This window comes from Elgaria multicarinata, chromosome 3 (genome assembly GCF_023053635.1).
Source record: "Elgaria multicarinata webbii isolate HBS135686 ecotype San Diego chromosome 3, rElgMul1.1.pri, whole genome shotgun sequence".
Classification (NCBI taxonomy): Eukaryota; Metazoa; Chordata; class Lepidosauria; order Squamata; family Anguidae; genus Elgaria; species Elgaria multicarinata.
Genome location: NC_086173.1, coordinates 31,959,751 through 31,985,532, shown reverse-complemented (window position 1 = coordinate 31,985,532; position 25,782 = coordinate 31,959,751). Strand labels below are relative to the sequence as shown.

The 25,782-nt window shown below is 41.5% G+C and overlaps 1 protein-coding gene across 3 annotated transcripts in view; it reads right to left on the bottom strand.

Annotated features, from left to right (window-relative positions):
- DIP2B (disco interacting protein 2 homolog B) overlaps nucleotides 1-25,782 on the bottom strand; it is a 186,989-nt gene that overhangs the window by 47,804 nt on the left and 113,403 nt on the right. For 2 of the 3 annotated variants that reach the window (XM_063119863.1, XM_063119862.1), the window contains exons 4-8: nucleotides 24,423-24,548; nucleotides 9,109-9,321; nucleotides 5,515-5,664; nucleotides 2,581-2,700; nucleotides 217-414 (exon numbers count right to left, since the gene is read on the bottom strand). In XM_063119863.1, the coding sequence (XP_062975933.1) occupies nucleotides 217-414; nucleotides 2,581-2,700; nucleotides 5,515-5,664; nucleotides 9,109-9,321; nucleotides 24,423-24,548 (807 nt within the window). The remainder of the gene's footprint in view (nucleotides 1-216; nucleotides 415-2,580; nucleotides 2,701-5,514; nucleotides 5,665-9,108; nucleotides 9,322-24,422; nucleotides 24,549-25,782) is intronic. The other variant, XM_063119864.1, reaches the window with a different exon arrangement.

The following is a 25,782-nucleotide window of genomic DNA, read 5'->3' as shown; positions in this document are numbered from 1 at the left end:
AACTCCTAATATGCCAGCACCAGTGGCCAATTCAGAGCACAGCAAGGACAGAAAGCTGATGTCAATGCAGAGCAGAATCAACACAGGATTGGCAGAGTGCTACTTTTCTAAACAAGTTGCTAATGCACAGAGTAAAAGCAGGCAAACACAAAGATGCATGTGCCTCAAAGCCCCACTATGATGAAGTAGTTACACCAACAAGACTATGTGACTCACCATATGTCAGGGTGTACACAGGCTTCCCAGTAACATCCAGGGCTGTCAAACAAGGGCATTTGGCCTGCGTCGTCCCCCAGCGTTGCAGAGCTGCTTCCAAAGCAGGAGGCCAATTACAAACAACTCCCAGGGGCTCTCCCTTCACAGGCGTCATTTGACGTCCCTCTGGCCTGGGCTGATTCGGGTCTGGCTGTGGAACTGCAAAGAAAGCATCACCAGATCGGATGTCAAAACCACTCACAAAAGGAAGGCGTGCTGTACTAAATGGGGCTAAACAAGCTCTATGTCTCTGTGAATTGCTAATGCAAGGGATTCCCCCTTTCTTCCCCCTGGGAAATTATTTTAGAAATCAGGGTTTCCAATCCATTTTTAAAAGGTCAAAGTAATTTGAACGTATTTGTTGCTAAGGAGAGATGCTTCCCAGTAGGAGACAGTAAGAAAACTGTGTGGTTTCAAACACAGAAACTGAAGAAGTTAACTCAATTGCATTCACCAGGAGTCTACTATTACTTCTGCTGCTACTATACAATTATGTAGCATCAACTAGGTACAATACAGCACAGAGAAATGACAGTCCCTGACCAAAGAGCTGAAAATATCAGCCAGCCGACCTGAGTTGAGACAGATATGAAGGATTAAGATGAAGCTTGACTTAACACTGACACCAAAGATAGGCAAGGAGACAGAGAGCATAAGGGAGCAGAAAGAGAAGGAAAGTGGTCCAGGAAAGAATGTGTAGATAGAGTTTTGAGAAATTGGAGTGGTAATTTGATAGATAAAGAAGGAGAAGCTATTCTAGACATAAAGAGCAGCTGAGCAGAAAGCTCTAAAGTGGAAGTGGATGATGGGAACAAAGACGTCAGAGAACAGAGCCACTTATAAGCCCAGAAAATCAATTGGTGATAAAAAGACTTTATTCAAATCCAGGAGGAGACAAGATCCAGATGATCAGAACTCAAGAACAGCTAGCTTTAAGTCACTTGGAATCTCCCTAGTTAGTATTTGTATATATTACTATATGCCTGCCATATACTACAGTCTTATAGAGAGAGCTATTTTAATCCTGCAGTTAGGGCAAGCCCACTGTATAAGCAAACTGTACAAGCAGTCACTTGGGGAAACAATTATTTGGGGCACCAGTAAAACAGTATGCAATCCAAGGAGTGCCTTCCTCTGCAATATTGCTCACAAAATTGTGGCACAATTCTTGGATCATCCAAGGCAGCTGCTTGAGCAACTAGGGGCATGTCTACACCAGGCATTTACCCCAGGATCATCCCTGTGCATCCAAATGACACACAGGGGATCCCGGGAGCAGGCAGGGACGATCCCTCCATTTTCCTGGGATAATTCTAAGGTGTAGAAAGGGCCTAGGTGTTATAGGCAGCACTGAGTGGAATAATTCAAATGTGCTGCTTCTGTCTCAGTGGGAACTGAGCACCCCACACACAGTTTGAGAGGGGAAGGTCGAAATATATACATAAAGCAGCAATTAAACTCAGGTATTCCTCTCTCAGGAATACCAACATCATATGATAAAGCAACAATATAACTAATAAAAACATGGTGTAACTGGTACTAAAGCAAGAAGAGCAACGAAGCAAATTAAGTTCTTGCTAGGAAAGAAGGCTGATGAAGCGGTGCTGATTGGAGGGGAGTGGTCCCCTTCACTGGACGGTCCTGACGCGGCTGCAAGCCCCATGGTTCTGATCCGTACGGCTATTCGTTGCACCAAAGTGCAGACCGGCTTGGACTTGAGCACTTGCACTAAATGGTGGGTCTTCCTTTTGTACTGTTGAGATGCGCCTCCCAAAGACAAAGATGCGCCTTTGTCTTTGTGGAGATAAGAGTGGGTGGATTTGATTAGATTGTAAGCCTATGCGGCAGAGTCTTGCTATTTACTGTTTTACTCTGTACAGCACCATGTACATTGATGGTGCTATATAAATAAATAAATAAATAAATAAATAAATAAATAAATAATAATAATAATAATAATAATAATAATAATAGTTGCCTGTTTAGGGGGAAAACCCTTGTGAACTTGGCATGGTATCTACAAGTATCTACTCCATATGCACATGGTTACAGAAAAAGCAGGTAACTGGGAATGGTTGAGTGGAACTCTTGAACTTTTCTATACAAAAGGCTGAGCTACAAGATCACATTTGCTTTTGAATTCAAGTTGATTTGACAATCCCATAAAAGGAAGGCCTATATGCAAGGGAAAGGCTTCTTCATTAACTATCACAGCTTAACATTCATAGAAAGCAGAAATGAAAAACCAAGCAACAACACCAGAAGACACACTGGATTTTATGCTAATCACAATAAACTCAGTAGCAAAACACCCAACCCAGATACCTTCCACGATTTCTTCAAAATCATCGACAAAGAACTCCTTCAGGGGTGGCCGCTTGGGTCGCTTCAGAGTATTGAGCAGCTGTTGAATTTTCGTGGAGACTCTGCTACTTACAGGGACACCTGAAAGGTGGGAAATTAGTTCAGTTTACAAGAGACATGTCAAATGTGAGCAATTCCTATTCTATATGAAGGGCCATTAGAACCAGGGCCTCTCTCATGCACCATATTACTATGTAAACAGAAAGAAATTCTAGGGATCAGGTCCATGTTTGTATAAAGAATAGTAATCTAGATGTACCAGAAGGTGTCATCCTTAGTGAGTGACAATTTCGTAGCTTTTCAAAGCTGTTATCAACATCTGCACAGCACTGGCAATATAAGTTTATTGTCTCCTGAGACCAAATATATGACAGCCCACCAAGACTTGTTTCTGCAGGGTGTTTCTTAAACACCTTTCAGGAAATAGTTTGGTAGTCCACCACTTGTGTAGGCCTGCTTAAGAAGACTATCTTGCTAAAATATCTTAGGACTTGACCACCAGAGGGTGTTATACGAATTTCGATACTTGACAGCATTTTCTCACAGACTCACACTAGTTAAGTTCATCCTCAAGGTTATTCTAGTAGCAAAGTCTTGTAGTCACCACAGTTGGGTGCTTTCCTTCCTGTATATAGGCAAACTTCAGCACAGCAGGCATTTTAGAAGTGGCAAGCTTAGTACATGGGATTTTTTACACTGAAAATAGGGCTATCAGCAAATAAGACAGACACCTCTTCTCTAGTGATAGAAGCTCAATAAATGAGCAATGTCAAAAACCTTTTTTCTTTTTACATTATAAAATGCTGGCTCTAGGAGTGAAATTTCAAGGTAACACAATTGAAGTGGTCCTGTAAATTCTGAATATTGTTTTTTTAAAAAACCAAAATTCTCCAACCAACACAATTCAATGCAAAATCAACTAGCATGCATATTTTGCTGCAAGGGATCAATTACTTAGTTGCAGAATTCACACTTTCTAAAAATCGGAATAAAGGGAAGATGAATGGATTACTGCTGTGATAAGCATAAATCTCATGGAGCAAAACAAGAGCTTTGTGGGAGTTTGGGTGCTGGGAAAAGGATTTAAAAAGGCTAATTTTGCTTCCAGTTCCAGGACCTGACATTGCATAACCAACAAGCTTCTTTTACAGACATGTTATGGAACCTTAAAATTCTGGAATTAAATTATTTTGAAACGACAGGTTCTCTGACTATAAAATAAGGAAACAGATGGAGGCTCTGATGTTCAAAAAGTAGGACTCAATTTCTTTTGTAAAACACAATATTTACTATTTTTATTTAGAAAACAATTCCCTCACTAGAAATTCAGACTTTCATTCCTTAATCTAGATTGCCCTCAGATTCACTCCTCCTGAAGTCAATGTTTGGTCATTAACAACACAACAGTTTCTTGATACTGCTCTTTTCTTGAGTTACCACTATTCTCCAGATTAGAAGTCTAAGCAAAAGAAGTGAAGCACCTCATGTGACACCCACAACCACTGGTACCCAGCAATGCTGAGAAAATGCATTCTATTTAATCCTCACTGGTATCTGCTTAAAACAGGAATGGAAACTCCATTTACTAGGACCACACGCTCACTTAAGAGAGTCTACTCTTGGCTCATTAGACTGGATCCATCTCTATAAGTTACCCCTTTTCACAGAGTTAAAATACAGAAGCAGCACAAAGAGTACAAGGAGAAACCTCTGGAAGTGGGCAACATTTCTGATAATCCACAGAATTGTCAGGGTTTACAACAAGGGCTGGAGACACAATGAAACTGCAAGGAGCAATTGTCTTCCTCATATTCCTTTATCAAGAGAATTACCCACGATGTGGCAGAGGAGAGATTCTGCAATTGCTAGAGAAAGAGGATCAATGTAGTGAGCCAGAACTAGGCTCAACTTATTTTACTGCGAGCAAGGGTATATGTTCTTTGCTCCTGCATCTTGTGGACATGGTTCACATGTTATGGTGGCAATTCCTGGATTGTTTCATCAAGGAATTCTGGCGGGGGGTGGAGAAAGGAGAGTGCACACTGCTTGCAAGGCATTTCCACTTTTCATTAACAACTCAGGAACACCCCATTCCTGGGGTTTTAATTCAAAATGGAAACTTTCCTGGGTTGTTTTGTGACATGTGAACCTAGAAACTCTGGGTTTATTATGGGTTCAACAACCCAGAGTTAACCCAATAACAAACCATCCATTTTCATACAACCGTGTACTTAGCAGTATATGTTCCTTCCCTCTACATGGAAAAAATGTCATATGAAACAGCCTTGGGATATATCCCAAGAGAGTCTCAATAGTTTTTGCCTATTCCAGCAATGTAAAAAAGAATATAGGCTAGCCAATCCACAGCTGAAGGTTTGAGAAATTGCTGTTGAGCAAGCCTGGCTATTGCTATTGCTTTTGCTCCAAAACTTTGAGGGGATTAATATTTCCTGATCTGGAAGGGACAAATATATTTTTTCTCTTCCAAAATGTGGCTCTTTCCCTCTTCTGGATGAAATATGAAAGCACAGGGTAAAAAGCTAACAAAGGCTTCTTTTATCAAATATACCTGAATATCTTTGTAGAGCACCTATCAGTTGGGTACCAGACAAATAAGGGCATCATGCCACCAGGTGAAACACAATTAGTTGCTACTTCCCAAAATACCATTGTCCAAACTGAGTCTCAGACCTACATTGGTTACAATTGCACAAGAAAGCAAACAGCAAAAAAGTATTTCTGTGAGAGATGTCTGCCTTCTAAATGCTGACATAGCAGACATTTAAAATGGACGACAAGCATTTTGCAATGCAGCACTGATGTACTTTATAAATAAACCACATGTCAATGTTGCCCTATTGGGCCCTTTCCCCTAGTGCGGATCTACAGATATACCATCAGCTGTGTCCATAAGGCTGGACCGGTTGGATGCTTTATGCATGCCCTTCACTATTCCCGATGGAGGAAGGTCAATAGCAGATGGGCGTGCAGAAGAAGCAGGTGTTGAGGTAGTTGCAGTAACATCCGGGGGAATTGAGAAATTTTCTGGAAAGAGGATGAAGAAAAAAATGACATTCAGGTTATTTCTTGCTACCAAAAGGCCTAAGAGGCAATATCATAACTGTGCGCCTTTCCCTGCTCTAATATGAATACACCTGCTTTTTCTTGGCATAGAAACCGCTCTTACAGAAGAAGGTAGTTTCTGCACAGTGGGATTGGTTCTGACTGTCCATTTTCATTACAGAGCCATGTGGCAATTCCCACTCCTATTTTTTGAATCAACAGGTTACCCTACCCATCTCCAAAGGTCATCTGGGATGCTCACTACAAAGACCAATGCAGCGATACTCCACACCCTTGACCCAAGGACGCAAACAAAGTGCATATCTCCTCCTAAGAAGTGAATCTAAAGAGTAAGAAGGTAACTTTTGCCCATGCAAGCGTGACAGTATTGGAGAAAAGAACCACTACTCTGAACTGCAGCATTCTTGGGGTTTGGCTATTGGTTAAATAGTTTGCCCAGAAGTGTGCTGAGAGAACTTTCTACCATCTCAAAAGAGGTTTTCTGGACATTCATAAAGAGGCTTTCTGGACATAAATAAATAAATATTTGTATTTAAAATTTGTATTTTTGCATTGCTGCTGTTTTTATCTTGGTTGTGTTTTTATCTTGTATTTTATATTATGGTTTTATACTATTGTTTTGTTTTGAATTGTCTTAAATTTGTAAACTGCCCAGAGCGCTTCGGCTATTGGGCGGTATAGAAATGCAATAAATAAATAAATAAATAAATAAATAAAATTTTGTTGTTTGGCAGCAAAATAGTAATCCAGCTAGCTGACACTGTACTGCAGGGACAACCTATAATACAAGATGAGCTGTTTCCTCTTCCCTTTTGCAAACTTGTAGATTTCGGATATATGTCTCTATCGCAATACAGACAGTGGCACTGATACTGTTGGCTGAAATAATTCCATTCTAGTCAACTGAAAAGCCTCTCTGAGGTTTTAATCAGTTACTGTGTGTACAACATTCTCTTCCTCTGCTGAACTGCAATGTAATTGTGTCTTTTCGAATAAGCTGTTGGGTAGTCTTTAATCCTACAAGTTACCTTTTTCTGATGTGAAAAATAAATAATTGAATAGTTATATTCCTAAACAAAGTTAACAGAATTAAAGCTACTGGGAAAGCATTTCAGGGGCAGAGGACTAAGGGAGCATATAGTATCACAACACATTATATAAGAGTTAGCAGTCAAATATTCAATTTCTTCAGGCAGCACATTAAGAGGACTGATGTGGAAAAAACTCAGCATACAAGTTCACTTACATGCACATACATATCATTAAGACACACAAATTGGAAGTTCACATGTGTATCAAATGTGTTCAGTGAGTTTTATGCACACCAATATTATTGGCTAAACATGGAGCCATTCAGAAGAATAGAATATTTTATTAAAAGTATCTGATTGAGCTGTCCCCTACCTTTTTAATGCTGAAGTGTTTTATGGCCTCTGAACATAAAGGTATATTTAAATTTGGGTAAGGAATTGAAGGGCAGTGAGGTCCTTTCCAATACAGACACTAAGACATACAAAATCAAAAGACCCCCTTCAGAACACTAGGATAGGATTTCCACTATCGTACATCTTCAAAGATATGCTAGACTTAATGTCTCCAGCCCAGCTCATCTGACCAGTGAAAGCACATACTTCAATTTTGTCTGAGTGCCTGTTCTTACTCAAAGTGCAGCGGCACAGGAAAAACCTCTGCAAATGTCAAATTCTAATGCTGTCATCGTACACATGCTGCTGTCACCCAATTAATGAAGTCTGGGTCGATCCAGGCTGAATTTGGCACATAGTGGCAGCAAGTACAGGGCCACTTTGATGTAGCTAAAACTTGGCATGAGCAGAGCTTTTTCACACGGCCACCATGTGTTAAACTGGCGCAAGAACAGGCCCCTCTAAAGGCTCATGCAAAGTCCACAGATTTTAGAACCGGACCATATCACACCTCATCTGAGAATCTTGGTATTAAATGTTCACAAAATAATGACTGTGGGGTTGACTTTTGCCCTCCAATCCACTCAACTGCCTCCTTGCTCTGTGCCAACCAAGTTTAGATAAATAAAACCAAGATCTTCTGTGTTGAATCTATGTTTTTAAAATGTGGGAATGCCCTAAAATTTTAGAGGTGGCCTTATGTTTGTATATGGTGACCAGTGTATCTGTCTCTGTGTTGAAAATGCAATGGTACTAGTGGAAACACTGCTCTTAAATTAACTGTGCTTAATATTCCCAAGGTTTTACTTACAAGAGAGAGCTGCATTTATAGCACCAATTTGACATTAGCCATTCAGCAACTGAATAGCTGGCAGTTCCAATTTGAGAACATATTTCACCACTACTTTAACGAGAATCTCTTTGTTTGAAGAAAGCATTATTTATGCTGATGGAATTTTAAAAAGGTAAATCTCCCAAGTTTTCCATTTTAGAAAATGAGTTGCATCCCAGTAAGAGACAAAGACACCAGCAACACACAGGTTAAAAGAAATAAAAAGAAGCAATTAAGAGACACCAAACATCTACATATTGCTTGCCTGAAACCAATTAAGCCAAAGCAGAGAGCACACAGAGACACAGCTATCCCCCTGGGATGCAGCAGTATCCTTTGGAACACATTAAACAAGAAAAACACATACAATGGAGCCAAACAAACCCTACAGAATTTCATACAGCAGCACCAGTAGCAGGGTGCACCTCAGAGCACCAAAAAACTGAGCCTGGGGTATCCATATCTTTAAATTCCCCAACAAATGTGTACCCACAGAACAGAGAAAATGGTTCAGGCCTTCAAAAAACTATATAAGATCTTACTCTGGGTTGGGAGGGCTGACAACTCCTGGTCCACTAGTCGGGGTGTGTGTCAAAGGATGCATGTAGTCACTCATATAGTCACTTATTAGTAAAACCTCTTCCAGGTAAAAGGCAGTGAAGCCTTTCAAAAACGGGCTCTTTCTCCCCATCCCCCACCAGTTAGGCTACTATTTGGAAGACTGCAAGAGCTCATTACAGCCTTTGCTGGATAGGCTACTTAGAAACAGGGCAATCTTTCTGATTAGTTAAGGGACAGACATCTGCAACACAACACAGGACATGTAGGCTATGGCTTCCTCTTCTGCTCACTCAGCAGCGAGAACGCTGTAAGTAAATAGCAACTACAAGCATAAGCAACGCCAATGGACATAAAGTAAAGTGCCAGGCTGCTGTGCACATCTTTCACGGGAACTATATCCCTGGGTTTCTCTCTATCTATGCTAACAGGCTCTTTCCTCTATGGAAGCCTCCAGGTTTCTGGGTCATGCTCGCCACCGGTAGACCGCTACTTATGGTGAGCAAAGTTTGAAAATAATTTGGCATTTGAAATTGGGAGATTTCTAAACTTTTACAGAAAAAGACTTGTGTCCACACCCACAACTCCTACCTATTCGAGTATTGGCAAATACATCAGCTAGTGACCCACTGGTCCCTTTGCCTTCTCCATGGGATAGTGTAGAAGATGCTGATGAAGATGTGGATGACCCCTGAATAGATCGGTTGATCCATGACTCAGCATTCTGTAAGCTCTGATGCAATGCAGCAGATAGAGCAGCCTGGCGCCTGAGCGACCCTTCATCTTCGGACGCAGAAGACGTGTCTGTGTGGGATCAGAAAAGGGAAGCACACCGCACTTAGCATGCTCTCTTTGCAACCAAGGAAACACTGGCAAAGGCTCCATATCATCCAATGCAGAATGCATTCAAACATGGGCCAATATGGAGGAAAAGCTGGTAGCAAGCCCTCCAACTTGGACCAGCTTGCTCCTTTGTGTAAAAGACAAGCTGGTAAGGACATTCAAAGCCCAGTCAGACAATTACCCACCCAGCCACCCCTTGCAGGTCACAGCCCTGCACTTTGCATGCTATGGAACCTCGCTGCAGTTTTCCCCAACCACCAGCAATTCTGAAATGGAAAACATCAGAATCAACCCATCTCCGAAGAGTTTTGTGAATAGGTGTTCTGGGAAATTGACAGTGTTCTGCAATTACTGATTTTCAGGAAGACACAGATGAAAGAAAACTTCTTTACAATGTTCACGGCTGTATGTGTGTAAGAATTCCTTTGTCACTGTTATTTCTATACAGAGAAAATCAGCCATGAGTAGAACAGAATCTTGGCTATATTAGGGGACTCTAAATGTTACAAAGTAAGAATGCCTGTACTAGATCTTCAGCTGAACATACCGTGCCACTGATGGAAGGGATTTTCTGTTTGTGAGTCTATTTTCATGTGTACACTCATGCCCATGTGTGTATATATGTCTGCATGTAAATGTCACATGACTTGTCTTTCAATATTTCAGTGTCCTGAAAATGATAGACAGCCCTTCATTATAGTTTTGCAATAATCTCTAACAATTGACAAGGGAATACCAATTCATCTATTTGTCAAATCTGGATAACACCAAGAGAAGAAGTACACAAGAGAAGAGGTACTCTAAGGTACACAAAACATTTGTTTGCAAATAATGTATTGGTCTTAGCATACCATGGAGATCACAGACCTGAGACCTTGCACCCAAATAGACGTAGAGCTGTAAGGTGGCAGTCATTTAACCCATAGGAAGGGAAACTAGGCGTCTTTGTACAGCCCCATGTGGAGTCAAAGAAAGCTTTAAAGTGGCAGGCTCTATCAATTTAATCCTGATGCCCCCCTGACACAGATGGGATGCAATAGCCCAGTCAGTCTCAGTGATGCTGAAGGAAGTTTTTGAACAGGCTTTATGATCTCTGTCATATGTAAGATCACAAATCTATCTGCACATGGTTCTAAGCACAGAAGAAGCAATACTGAATCCATGTGCCCACACCAAGAATCAAGGGAATGTGCAATTACGGATCTTTAACTATGAACTTACCCACTCTAAAAATGTAAAAATCAGAGAAGCAAAAGTCACATCAAATAAGAATGGCAATGAATGAACATATGGAACTGCTTTATACTGAAGTCAGAAGACGGATCCATCTAACCCAGTACTGTCTTCTCTGAATGGCAGCCACTCTCCAAGGTCTCAGGCAAAGACAGGGAGGTCTTTCCCATCACCTGCCACTTGATCCTTTGACAGGAGATGCTGCCAGAGACTGAATGTGGAATCTTCTACGTGGAAAATAATATACTCTACCACTGAGCTACAGCCCCTGTACGGGGATGTCCAACGTTTACAGAAATATCAGCATACCCAAGTGTATATTAACAGTCCCAGAGAATTTGAACATGTCTGAAAATTCAAGACACACACCAGTGACTGTTTACTACAATCACCTAAATGTGAATGTGTGAATGTCCACATTCGACAAATTTTGAACATTCATTTGTAGTGTAAGCAGTTGCTTTGTCAAGATACCCAAGAAAGGACCCAAGTAAAGTGAAAAACTGCACCTGAAGCCAAGAGCTCAGCACTGATAACCTGAAATTTTATTAAGAAAGCACTAACACATTCATACTGCCATGCAGCAGCTGCAAAGTTACCCTCTGCAGCAAACACAGTGAACTTAAAGTCACCTGTCAAAGGGAACAAATAACCTGAGTACAACTAACAAAGCAATTCACTGAGCAATACAGGATTTTGCACCTGTAAAAGTGACAGATTGTGTCAAAGCAGAGTTTATGGTTATGCATTTGACGTAGCTCTGAATGGATACTGGAGTGTGCTGAAATTTAATACCAATACATGTTTTTTAAAACTCTGAAATTATTAAAATGCAACAGAGTGAACTTTACTACCTGTCACCCAGTGCCAATAGTATCAGCTTTCTTGCATACTTCAATTAAGCAAATTGTTTCCAATTATGTAAGTTTAGAAGGTTTGCTATCAAGAATCAAGTCTGCCTTTCCTTGCAATTCTAACAGTCTAATTCACAGATATTGCTGGTGTAGGAAACGATATTGTACTTTCATCAGTCTGCCAACCAGGAGCAGCTCCTGACATAGACCAATTCCCCTGCATGAAAATGTCTTTTCCTATTTGCAGTTAGCCAGAAGGTGCATGGAAAGGAGGCTTGTTCTGCAGCTTTAACACTTGGAGGGGGAATGTGCCCAAATCTAGAAGAGCCTCCAACACTTCACTGAGAACAGTGTGCATGCTGGAGAGGTTAGAGGTATAATGTAACTTACAAATTTTCCATGTTATCTTCTGTGAAGTGGGAGAAGCTCTTCAAGCTCTTCAGATTAGGCTGTTAGCATCACAGAGAAAGGAAGAATTCCTGATAGCAACCCTTCTTAGACTATATGTAAATCTCATGGGATGGGTGAGAAGGAAGGAAGTGGTGAGAGAGGGGGGGAAACAATATTTTATTTTCTCATCCAAGGAGGCAAGGACCTTGGGGAAGTCAGCACTGTGTCACAAGGGCTGTAGGAACACAGGCCTGGCCTCCTCACAGTTCCCTTCTCTAGCCCCTGCAATGAGTTGGGAGTAAGGGTAGGAATGAGTTTGTTCTCCCTCCCCTTTGTCCCTATGGCTGTGAGATGAGTGCTGCAAACTGTATTCATTCCAAGTCCAACATACTCTAGGATCCAATCCATTATAGGAAAAGCCATGATTCCCTTCAGTGACCGAAATTTTGAACTGGGTTGCATCTGCAGGCTGCTCTGTGATGCCAGGGGTTTTCTGATTGGGGGATCTTGTGGGGTTTACTTCCACATATCACCACTCCCACAAATCAGCTAGGTGTTTGGAAGTAGACAGATGATCAGTGACGCAGGGACTACAGTATGATAAGAAGTCACATTCTCAGGCTCGGATGCTTCTGCATCTGGGACCATTATTCCTAGCCCTACATGCAGAAAGTCTTGCTGTAGTTACTCTGTAGAGTCAGGGGGAAGAGCAAAGTGTACATGCACAGAGGCAGTCTTCTTTCTAGACAGCTTTAAGTGCAGAGAAACACAGCATCAGAATTGTGTGTTATGAGAGTGCATTTGACACCCCCTGGTTTCAATTTCAGCTAACCAGCCTGATGACACAAATGTCTTCCTAAACTGGATTTTGCTGTCCTCCACCTCCTTTATTTATTTATTTTTTACATTTTTATACCACCCAATAGCCGAAGCTCTCTGGGCGGTTCACTTATTTGACAGTGAGTTCTACAAGGAGGGTGCCACCATAAAGCAGGCCCTATTCTTCATCAACATCCATCATTTTATCTTGGATGGTAAAATCATCAGAAGTAGAGCTGCTTCTGTTGTTTTTAAGGTTAGAAGTTACAGACTTAAATATCATCAGAGCACAGCCTGGCCCTTCTCCTACAGTGGCCAGGCAGTACATATGAGGGCTAGCCCATTTTAGCCTTAGAAAACCACTGAGACATAATGACTGGCCTATGGTCATTCAGTGAGCATCATCATCATTATTATTATTATATTTATTTGTATTTATTTATTTTATTTTATTAATTACATTTCTATACCGCCCAATAGCCGGAGCTCTCTGGGCGGTTCACAAAAATTAAAAACATTCAAAGTATAAAACAACAGTATAAAACCATAATATAAAATACAATATAAAATATATCCTGCCTTTTGCCCAATGCTAGGCCTCAAGGTGGCCTTACAAAGTTTAAAACATACATTGGGGGGGAGGGGGGACAAAACCATAAACGTTTAAAATACACAACAAAATTATAAGACATTAACATAGATGGAGGGCCAGATTATTCTCCAAAGGCCTGTTGGAACAAAAAAGTTTTAGCCTGCTTCTGAAAGCCCATCAAGGAGGGAGCCAGTCTAGCTTCCCCAGGAAGAGAGTTCCAGAGCACTGGAACAGCCACCGAGAAGGCCCTCTACCATGTTCCCACCAAGCGTGCCTGTGAAGATGGTGGGACTGAAAGAAGGGCTTCTCCAGAAGATCTCAAAGCACGGGGAGGCTCATAAGGGAGAATACGGTCTTTCAAATAACCTGGACCTGAGCCATATAGGGATTTATAGGTCATAACCAGCACTTTGAATTGTGCCCGGAAACAGACTGGAAGCCAGCGGAGCTGTTTTAACAGGGGAGTTATGTGCTCCCTGTAACCAGGCCGGTCAACAATCTGTCTGCAGCTCTTTGAACCAGTTGGAGTTTCCGAAAACTCTTCAAAGGTAGTCCCACGTAGAGCGCGTTACAGTAATCCAATCGGGATGTAACTAAGGCATGTGTCACCGTGGCCAGGTTCGACATCTCTAGGAACGGGCGCAGCTGGCGCACCAGCTTTAACTGTGCAAATGCACTCCTGGCCACCGCCGAAACCTGGGCATCCAGGCTCAGGGCTGAATCCAGAAGTACACCCATGCTGCGGACCTGTGTCTTCAGGGGGAGTGTAACCCCATCCAACACAAGCTGAATCCCTATTCCCTGATCTGCCTTTCAACTGACCAGGAGCACCTCTGTCTTATCTGGATTAAGCTTCAATTTGTTTGCCCTCATCCAATCCATTACTGCCAACAAACACCAGTTTAGCACAGAAACCGCTTCCTTGGAATTGGGTGGAAAGGAGTAGTAGAGTTGGGTGTCATCAGAGTACTGGTGGAACCGCACCCCACAACTCCGGATAACCTCTCCCCACGGTTTCATGTATATGTTAAATAGCATGGGGCACAAAACAGAGCCCTGAGGGACTCCACAGGCCAACAGCCAAGGAGTCGAACAGGAGTCCCCCAGTACCACCTTCTGGATCCGTCCATCCAGGAAGGAATGGAGCCACTGTAAAACAGTGCCTCCAAGACCCATCCCAGCAAGGCGACCCAGAAGGATACCATGGTTGATGGTATCGAACGCCACTGAGAGGTCCAGCAGAACCAGCAGGGACACACTCCCCCTGTCCAGTTCCCAGCAAAGATCATCCACCAAGGCGACCAAGGCTGTTTCTGTCCCATAACCAGGCCTGAAGCCAGATTGAAATGGATCTAGATAATCCATCTCATCCAGGAATCCCTGGAGTTGGGAGGCTACCACACGCTCCAATACCTTTCCCAAAAATGGGATGTTGGAGACTGGACGGTAGTTATCCAATACAGTGGGGGCCAAGGAGGGCTTTTTCAGTGTGGGTCTTACCACTGCTTCCTTCAAGCAGTCCGGGACCCTACCTTGGCATCATGGCTGAATCAGCATCTGAATCCAGGTCTCTAAGGCCTAAATAACTACATCTCACTGGGATGACACACTCCTTGAGATAATAAATCAGAACATACAAAATGTTTTGGATCTGAGCTCTGACATTAAAAACAGATGTTAAGATTGAGTCTTAGTGACCCTACCTCAAATCAGACAATGTCTGGTAGCTAGACTCCAAGTCAATGTGGCAGGAAAATTGGTAGCCCCAACCCCTCTTCTCTAGCATATAAAAAGTGCATGTAGAAGATTTATTCTAATTTAACCTGATCCTGGGAATGTCCTGATCTTCTAGCATGCTCACAAACACCCTCTGCACATGAATTCAAGTGGCTACTGGTGCACATATAAAAAAGCTTTGTGCTCTCATTTGATATCTTGACAGGCAACTAATAGATATTTTCCAGTCATGCGAGTCAATAGATTTGTCCAAGCCAGCACTCACAGTTTAATAAAAGCTGGGGAGGTGTGTGTGTGTGTGTGTTTGTGTGTAAAGACTTCTGCTTAAATGCAACACCACAATTAATACAGAAATAAAAAGCAAATGCTCAACATATTCACTGTTCAAAAGCGGTGATAGATTTTAAGCTTCAAGGCTGGTAAAAAACCTTTGCAAAGTTAATTCCATATGCATCTTTTGCAGGATTATATAACCCAGCTACTAAAAAAAGAGGCTGTATAAATAATTAAAACGCGAAAAAGGCAGTGCTGTAGAAGGAACACAGGGCTGGCTAAGATAATGTATCACTGGACATAAAAGTACAGCTCCCTAAAAGAAAAGAAAAATTATACAAAGCTAGGAAAAACCAGATTGATAAACTATTAGAAAAACACTCGACTCGCTAAAAGCATCCTGTTTTAAATCTGGTTTTAAATAAGCTCCAAAGCATTCAAATCACTAAATGGGAATCATTTCATATCTGCTCAACACTCCTAGAGCTATATGGAAAACATGAAGTTTTCCACATTATTAGAGGGCTGTTGCTATATGACAACTAAATAAGGAAAGCATCCAGGTCCGGGCCCAATTCAAAGTGCTGGTATTGACATTTAAAGCCCTAAACGGTTTGGGGCCAGGTTATTTGAAGGAACGCCTCCTCCCATATGTACCTACCCGGACCTTAAGATCATCTACAGGGGCCCTTCTCCGTGAGCCCCTGCCAAAGGAAGTGAGGCAGGTGGCTACTAGGAGGAGGGCTTTCTCCGCTGTGGCACCCCGGTTGTGGAATGAGCTCCCCAGAGAGGTCCGCCTGGCGCCTACACTGTACTCCTTTCGTCGCCAGCTGAAGACCTTTTTATTCACTCAGTATTTTAACACTTAATTTTAACTTAAATTTAAATTATACTGTTTTAACTCTGTATTTTAACCTTATATCAATTTTGCTGCGTGGTTTTATCCTGGTTGTGCTTTTTATATTGTATTTTGTATTTGTATTTTTAACTTGTTGGTTGTTTTATGATGATTTTAATTTTTGTGAACCGCCCAGAGAGCTTCGGCTATTGGGCGGTATACAAATGTAATAAATAAATAAATAAATAAATAAATCCACACCCACTGAACTGATTACTAAAATATTTTATAAATGTCCAAGTCCTAGACTTTCCTATGGAATGTGTGATACAGTACCAGAGCTTTCAAACTCTCTGTTATGAATATCACTTTACTAAAACTTATAGTTGTTGTTTAAAAGTGTAACTTGTTTAATCAGCTTGGTGTTTTTAAACATAGGTTGACTAGCTGACAGCCCATGGATAAACTTATCTTTGCGTGGGCAGCTGGTCATATTGCCACATGGGCACACAAGGAACATAAGAGGTATCCTTGACAAAGGCAGATGATCTACCTCTCTAGATACACTCACACTCCACGTTGGCTGCACTTTGTCCCACAATACTCTCTGTAAGCTTTAGAAATGCAGGCTAAAGCTATAGGACACTTTCATGGAAGCTTCTAATCCTTCCAAAATAAGTCCACTGAAATGCCTTTAGATTCCTGGAATTCCCAGAGTCACATTCATTTCTACAGCAAGAGATCTTGGTCTTGCAGCAAAAACATCAAGATACTGAAGCCCTTTCCCTCCCTAGCCACGCCAATGCAGTCACCAAAATAATAAGGAAAACTGTTCTCAGGACAGGCTCTATGATGCCTGCCATAAAGCAGGAACCTAGAGCATCCCAGAAGGTAGTCAGGAAGGTTCCACTACTACTTCCTGGAAATACGGTTCCTGCTCTATGGCAAGAACCATTGAGCCTTTTCCTAGAGCAGTTTTTCCTACCCTACCCCTTTTTCCATGGCAATAGATTCTGGGAATATGGAGGCCACCAGAATGGGCTTGAGGACCTGCCTGGAGGCCACACTGTTCAGACGACACTTGGGGAAAGGTGGTTAGGCTAACCACACTGCATAGTGGTTAACACCAACCACTACGTGCGCAGCTATCAGACAACCACTTTACCACCCTCTGCAGCATGGTTAACCTAACTACTACCTAACCACTTACTACCAGGCAGGACCCTGAAGTCCTGTGGCCACTCTGACATGCATCTCAATGACCTCAGCAGCCCAGACTGCCAACAGCGACCATTATAGGCCAATGCTACTTATAGCCATGGGCAGCCATTATTGGGTCAGTGCTGCAGCAGCAGTTTTAATTTTGGGTAGAAATGCAACAACAACAACAACAACAAGCCAAAAATGCACATTTCCACTAATGCACATTTCTGGCCCTTTTTTTTTTACATTTCCCCTGAACCAAGATAATCCAAATCTGTTGACAGGGACAGTGCTGCTAATGGACAAGGGTGAGATCATCCATTTAGACCACAGAGAACTGGCAGGAGCAGCAGGGCCGTTTTTGGCCGCTCTTGCAAAGGAGCTGTATGGTAGCACTTGGTTAACCATAGTTAACCACAGGGATCTGTTTAAACAACATGCTAAGCATGTGGTTAGTGAGGTTAAACTGTGGTTATGTAGCCACCATGGTTAGGAAAAACACTGTTCAGACCAACAGAAAGCTCAGAATGCTTAACCAGCATGGCTTAGCATGTCGTCTGAACACAGCCATTATCTCAAATATTTTCAAAGGCTGACTCAGGTTTTGTGAGAATGTGAAACTCTTAGGTGAGTTTCTGAAGAATATTGTGAAATATAATGTTCACCAATTTGTACCCTCTCCATTTGCAATGAACGGATGAATCGTTTATGTGAAGATGAAACTAGAATATGAAATTAGCTGCAGCCCTCTAGCTCATGTTATAGTTTCAGTCCAGTTTGTGGTGATGGAACACCCACCTGCTGTGCTGGCGCCCAGTTCAATTCTGCACCACACTGGCCTACTCTAGGAGACTGGTCATGAGGGTGAGGGAGTCAAACAAATTATGCAACATTTTCTAAATCAGCTGTCTGAGGAAAGCAAACTCCATTAAAAGCAGTTTGGCCTGGTAAAGAAGATCAAAAGTAATGCCTGTGAGCACCAAGCTAGTGATGGAGGTACAATCTTAGAGGTTTTCCCTGCTGGAGAATCTTTAAAAACTGAAGCAGCTAATCTCTACCCCTGAACTATCCTATGAACATGTTCAGCCTTTGCCACCCAGTTAGGGCTACAAGAAAAAATATTCTCAGTGATTTGGATCAGACATTTGGGAAACCAGGTTTTCCTCTTAAGGGAGCCTCAGACTTGCATGCTCCATGCTACTCTTTCTTCTTTTTTCACATAGAACTGGGGCTTTGTGGCTTGTTTAAAGAATGATTAATGAGAATCTGAAGACATGTTTTGATCCTGGCTTATTCTTATTAACCACACCGTAAACAAACCTGAGTTCTGCAAGCTTAAACATGATAACATATTTAACAGCAGTTAGTTAAATATGAAAAGCTTCTCCTCTTCCCCATGGGCAGGAAAGAAGAAAGCATGTGCAAGCTTGACATTTGCTGCATTCCATTCTCACACAAACGGGAAGCCATGGTTTTCTGTTTACATCTGAACTGAGCCAATGTCTAAAATCCATAGCTAGCATTCTGCTATGAGCTGCAGTACATTTTCAGGTAATCATTTTAACCTACTTGGACAAGACATGAGCTCGTCTTTGTTGCCAGAACTAGCTTTAGCAAGTTGGACCATGGGTCACCACAATCCTCACTTACTAATGCATGTACAGCAACCTACTTTATTCTGAAGCACAATGAAGGCTTTGCTAATATATACATACAGGAGGGGGAGAGAGAAAGAGAGAAAGAAGGGGAAATATCCTCTGGATTTGAATCCATGTTGTGCATATGGCTGTTCACTGATGCGCTGGTCCACATGACTGAGTAATATATAAGCACACAAAGGACCCCTACAAACAGAGACGCTGAAGTAATATAACCTCTTGACATTAGGGAATGAATTCAGGCACACACAGAGAAATGAAATGGCAGTAATTCAAGCCCTCTGAAAGAATCTGAATCTCTACACAATTAGGTCACACACGAGGATCTTGGGAGCCCTCAAACCGCGCTAAATGCTATAAGCACCCCCCATGTGCACAGTCTTCTGCATCTGATCTGAAGAAAGAGACAACATTAAGGTTCGTTAACCACTCCCAGTAGGGCTTACAGTGGTTTTTATATTGAATGTATACAAGCATAACCATAATCCAGACTACATTATAGGCTTAATGGAAGATATTGCTTCCCCAGGACCAAAACAGGAGAGTTGCTCAGTCTGAATTCACAGAGAAGAGGAACATATAACATTATAAGCAAGAGTTCCAGGAACACTGAGTGCCAGCAAAGAGACCAACTTTTCTTAGGAAAAGCAAGTATGGCAGCTCCACACTTTATGCACATTTATCTGCCTAGTCAGCATGGTTATATGCTACCTCCAGTATCAGAGGCAGTATGCCTATATACACCAGTTGCTGGGGAACATAGGTGGGAGGTTGCTGGTGGGAGGGTGCTGTTTCACTCTTGTCCTGCTTGTGGATTTCCCATCGACAGCTGGTTGGCCACTGTGTGAACAGAATGCTGGACTAGACGGATCCAGCATGGCTCTTCTTGTGTTCTTATGCCTGAGTATACCATAAAGTATCTTGCATCAAATAATAATATTGCCAGGATTCGACCATTTTTGTCTGTCTCTTCTGCCAAGACTCTCGTTCACGCACTGGTTATTTCTCGGTTGGACTACTGCAACCTTCTTCTCTCTGGCCTTCCTTCGTCTCACATCAGTCCGCTGGTCTCTGTCCACCACTCTGCCTCTAAGATCATCTTCTTGGCCCGCCGCTCTGACCATGTCACTCCACTTCTGAAATCTCTTCATTGGCTTCCAATTCACTCCAGAATCCAATATAAACTTCTCCTGTTGACCTTCAAAGCTTTTCACGGTCTAGCTCCTGCCTATCTCTCCTCTCTCATCTAACACTATTGCCCCGCTCGTGCTCTCCGCTCCTCTGATGCCATGCTTCTCGCCTGCCCAAGGACCTCCACTTCCCTTACTCGGCTTCGTCCTTTTTCTTCTGCTGCCCCTTACGCCTGGAACGCTCTTCCAGAACACTTGAGAACTACAAACTCAATTACAGCTTTTAAAACTCAGCTAAAAAATTTCTTTTCCCTATATCTTTTAAATATTGAGTTTGTTCTGACTCTATACTGTTAGCTTCACCCTACCCGGTGCCTGTTTACCCTACCCTGTGCCTGTTTGCATTCTCTTTCCCTCCTTATTGTTTACTACAACTTTATTAGATTGTAAGCCTATGCGGCAGGGTCTTGCTATTTACTGTGTAATCTGTACAGCACCATGTACATTGATGGTGCTATATAAATAAATAATAATAATAATAATAATAAATATATAAAACATGGGTGAATACACAAATGTACACACATCTTGAAACACCAGTATTTCAATGTATTTGCCCAAATGTGGGTTGGGTAGAAATAGACCATGAGCATAAAATAAAACATAATATCAAGTCACAGAGGCACAAAGGCCACAATGGAAAATGCGGATTTCAGAAACATTTAAGACTTTGAGTACAGGTGTTCCTATGGTAATGCTAGAAACCTCCAAGTGAAGATGAGGGAATTGGAGTGCTTCCTTTTAAAGAAGAATATAGACAGACTGGACAAAACTAAAACCTGGAATGAAGGGAGCCAGTGGGATATGGTTATCTCTAGCCACAAACTCTATAGGAAGGACAGGGAAGGGTGTACTGGTGTTGTTGTTGCTCTGTATGTGAAAGAGGGCATAATGTCAAACAAACTAGAACATTCAAAAGGGGCACCTTAAAAGAATCACTTAGGGTGACAACACCAAGCCCCAAAAGTAATTTAGTACTGGGAACATCCTATCATTCCCAATCAGGTTGCTCTTGTGATGGAGAATGAAATCAGGGAGGCATCCAAAAGAGAAAGGGTTGCAGTAATGGGTGATTTTAATTACCCACACACAGGCTGGATAACTGAATGTTTCAATCACTAAAGAGATAACATTTCTAGTTATCCTTAATGACCGTGCCCTCAAACAGTTGGTCATGGAACCAACTAGAAAGGAGGCAACTCTGGACTTAATTCTAAGTAGTGCTCAGGACCAAGTGAAACAAGTAAATGTTGTTGAACCGACTAGAAACAGGGATGGGAGTGGTACAAAATTTAATTTATACGTAACTGGAAAATTGCCAAGAAAGTCCAACACAGTTACTTTTGACTTTGAAGAGTCATCTTCTCAAATAAGAAGGCATTCATAAAAAAGAAGTAGAAAAGGAAAGTCAAGAGGGTCAAATCTCTCCAGAATACTTGGGTGTTGTTGTTGTTTTACTCAAAACCACAATAATAGAAGCTCTGCTAGAATGTATATCACAAGTCAGGAAAGGTACCACCAAGTCCAAGAAGTCACCAGCATGGTTAATGAACAGTGACAAGGAAGCTATTAGAGAAAGTCTTCCTTCAGAAAATGAAAGTCTTGCCAAAATGAGAACAAAAAGTAATACAAACCTGCATGCAGACAATAAGCGATGCAAAAACGGTTTTTGAGCTGTGTATCACTAATATTAAGACTAACAATTAAAAAACTTTTAAAACATCAAAAACAAAAACAGCAAGAGAAGCTGGTTGGATTGTTGGATGACAAGGGCATTAAAGGAGGGTAAAGAGATTTCTGAGAAGCTGAATGAATTCTCAGCATCTGTCTTCTCTAAAAAAAGATGTAAAGCAGATACCCATGTTTGAGATGATATTTCAGGAAGGGATTTGAGGAAGTGAATCAAAGAGTGATGACAACAGATTTAAGTTCTAGATCTAGATCTTAACATCTGTTCCAGGTAAATTGATGGAAAGGATTATTAAAGATAAAAATTATCAAGCATATAGGGCAGGTTGTGCTGAAGAAGAATCAACAAGAGAGCTTTTGCAAAGGTAATTCCTGTCTCACTAAACTTTTAGAATTCTTTGAGAGTGTTGACAAGCATTTAGATCTAGAGGTGATCCAATAGACATTTTTACTTGGACTTTCAAAATACTTTTGGCAAAGCTCCCCACCAAAGACTCCTGAACAAACTTAGCACATGCAAGTGGAGAGGTTGTCTTATGGATAGGTAACTGATTAAAGAAGAGAAAGCAGGAATTAATGGATCAATGGTCAGTTCTCAGAAAGGTGGATGCAAGACATGGATTTCCCCAAAGATTACCAACAATCAAAATCTATTCAAAATAATGTATTATTTAAAGTATAAATAATAAAAGTATAAGTAACCTGTACATGGCTTATTTTTTATGCAGCAGAAGCTCCATTGCCCGAATAATTCTTTATTTACAAAAACAAAACCTCATGTGATAAGCAATTACGTCTCCACCACTTTGATCACCATTAATCAGATATTCTGCTCTGGCTAGTTGACTAGCACTGTCAAGGTTAATCAAAGACTCTCCTCTTATGGGGCTGTTGGCTATCACCACTTACACAGTTAACACCTGATCAGCACAATGAACCCCAAATTCCTGGCAATCAGATGCCCAGAAGACTGACAGAAATGTGTGTCCTCAAAAACACTGCACTTTAATGAGAATTATGCTGAATACACTATTCATTCTTGTAGCATAAGCCCACAAGAGGAGAAATACTAATTACTACTGTGAAGACCCTCCATTGACTATACAGTATATGGCATGTTTTCAAATTTATTAAGGGGACCCATGAAAGTGTGCAGCTTTCTCTGATTTCCACTGGAGAAAGAGGCACCTGAATGCCATCTTTGCCGTTACAAATCTAGTTGCTCATTGGTCATAACGGTGTGTTCAAAAACATTTGACAAACCTACAGCAGCTCTAGAACTGGTGCCTGAGAAGTATCTGGCAGTGGAGGGTGCGGCCTCTGTGCCACCACCCAGCTCTGGGCCAAAAGAAGGCACTGCACACAAACCCAACACACCAGCCAAGGAAGCCACTTTGCACCAACAGTTTAGAAAAGATCAGGCAATACTCCGTGACCACTATAATGGTTTTCACATCAGAGTGCTTGCTGGTCTGAGCAGCTAGGAGATACAAGTACTTTCTTTGACTACAGACTGCCTTCACATTGTTCCCCATCCGTATTTGCCTCATTCTAACCTCAACTGCATAGGAGCCAGTTTTGACATGACGTTGTCATTTCATTACTTAGCTAAGCGGCAGTTTTCACATACAGTAATTTAGTATCCTATAAAGCAATAGGCCTGCTAAAGAAGCAAGACAGCTTCTCCCTGATGTCACTCCAAATTTGTCATTACAGTGGTAGGAAATGAAACATCGTTGCTTTTTCTTTACTTGAATGGGAAGAGCCTAATTGCCCATGAGTTACGGTATTGTTAGCATTAAATGCACAAGCACACCAGGTTGGTTGAACTGGTTCTACGCAGCCCTTCACTTCACCCATGCTGCAGCCTTAGAAAGAGAAACATGGGCTCATTAATATTTGATAGCAAAACCACCAGGATCTGCAGCAGAACTGTCTGATTGGCTTTGTTTACTGTTGATCTCAGCATATAGGGAATACCGCAGGCCATTCTCTCTATAAACGGGACTCTCCATATAATTGTGTCATGCCAGCCACTGTATCAGTAGCTATGGTTAAGTTTTTAAAAGATGGATGTCCATGTACAAGTGTGCCTGGAATCCCAATCCTGCAATGTGAAAGCCCTGCAAATGAATCCAATATATTCTGAGGAGGAACAGCAATAAGAAAAATCAATCCTGCACACACTCAGAGCGACTCCTTGTTTTACTACTCCTTCCAAAGTAGTAGGGCTCAGCCCCGCCATACAAAACAAGTCCAGCACTTGAATTGATCAATGCAAGTCACAAATGTTTTAATTCTCAGCACCAGTGTGCAAACTTGAACTCCTCTGGAGGAAAATCATGGACCAAGATGATATAGCAAAGCATACACAAACCATTTTTCATTTCAGAAATTCAAGAAAGCTCAACAGTTTTCACCATTTTTTAAAGCAAAGGCTAGCAATAAATTTGGGGAAATAAAATTTTCCGTAGAATTATTAAAACAAAAACAAGAATTCCCTAACTGTGGCTCAGGTGTGAAAAAGCAGCCAGTTAAAATGTTGAAAATTCAAAGTCAAGCATCAGATGCTGGTTGATCTCTAACCTGGAGGCGTGCAGGCATCAGCTGGAGACTGTACAAATGTAGACCGTCTTTTTGTTGGCATGGGCAGGGCCATCTTCTGTTCCTTGTGTTTTGCCAGTGCTGCTTGCACTGCCTCGGTATGGATATCTGGCAAATGGGAGGGGAAATCAGTAAGTACATCAGAATTCTGCATGGTAGGAGAAGAGGCCCTAACATACATACATACATACATACATACATATTCTGAACTGAGTTATCTTTCTGTAGCTGTGTAACAAATGCTGCCATGGAGCCATTTAGCAAGGCCGGGCATACTTGCAAATGACACAAAACTGACCCAAACTGTACCCCACACACACCTCAGCTTGCTCTGATCTGCTATTTTCAATCATGTCCTTCATAAGTATGAAGCACTTAGCCTTCCTAGCTTTAAGGCAGCAGCTCGGGAAATAAGGCTGATTTCATGTAACATGGAAGGATCCTCAACCAATGAAGTTGAGGTGAAACATTTCTAGAACAGATTTTTTTTCCAGTTATCTTTTCTCACAGAAACTTTCTATAAGCATTGTTCCATAAATTTATTGGGTTGAATCCAGAGTTCCTCCTTTTTTGAACATGGGGAGCTGGTGGAAGATTTTTTTTGTTGCTTCTTCAGCCTCTTGTACCCCCAGAAAAGCTGTTCCAGATACTTGGGGGAGCCTCTGGGACAACACAGGGTGGTACTGAGCCTCTGTTAGATCTCAGTGTCTTCCATAAATGGAAGAAACTCTTCTGTTCACAGAAGAGGCACTCTGGATACAACCCTTTAATAATATAATGAATAGAAAAATACCAACTAGAGCATTTTCAAAGTTATAATTAACTTTTTTCAGATAAGTATCCTGAAGATGTCAGTCCATCTCTCTCTCTCTCTCTCTCTCTCTCACACACACACACACACACACACACGTACGTAAACAGGGAAGAGTTATTCAATTTTGAAGTATAGTTTATTCAGATAATAATTAGAAATTTACTAAGTTTTCTTCAAATGTTTTAAATTTTGATGATAATTTTATGAACAAAGGTTATGCACAATCCATTTTACGTTCCAAACGTAAAGTTATTTCAGATCTGTTAAGAGCACTAAAACAGGGGTGGGTTGTATCCCATGTTAGTTTAATCTAAGTTCCATTCATTTCTAAGTAGGACTAACATTGCATACACCCAAAGTATTGCATATTTTTCAATTTTCCCCAAAATGTCAATTTCCCCCAGAAAACTCATGGAAAAAATCAGGATTTGGACCCCATGTCTTCAAAATTTCTGAAAATCTAGTATCACATGACGGGATTCAATACCCATATTGAAATTTTTGGGGAAATGTAATTACAGCAGGGAT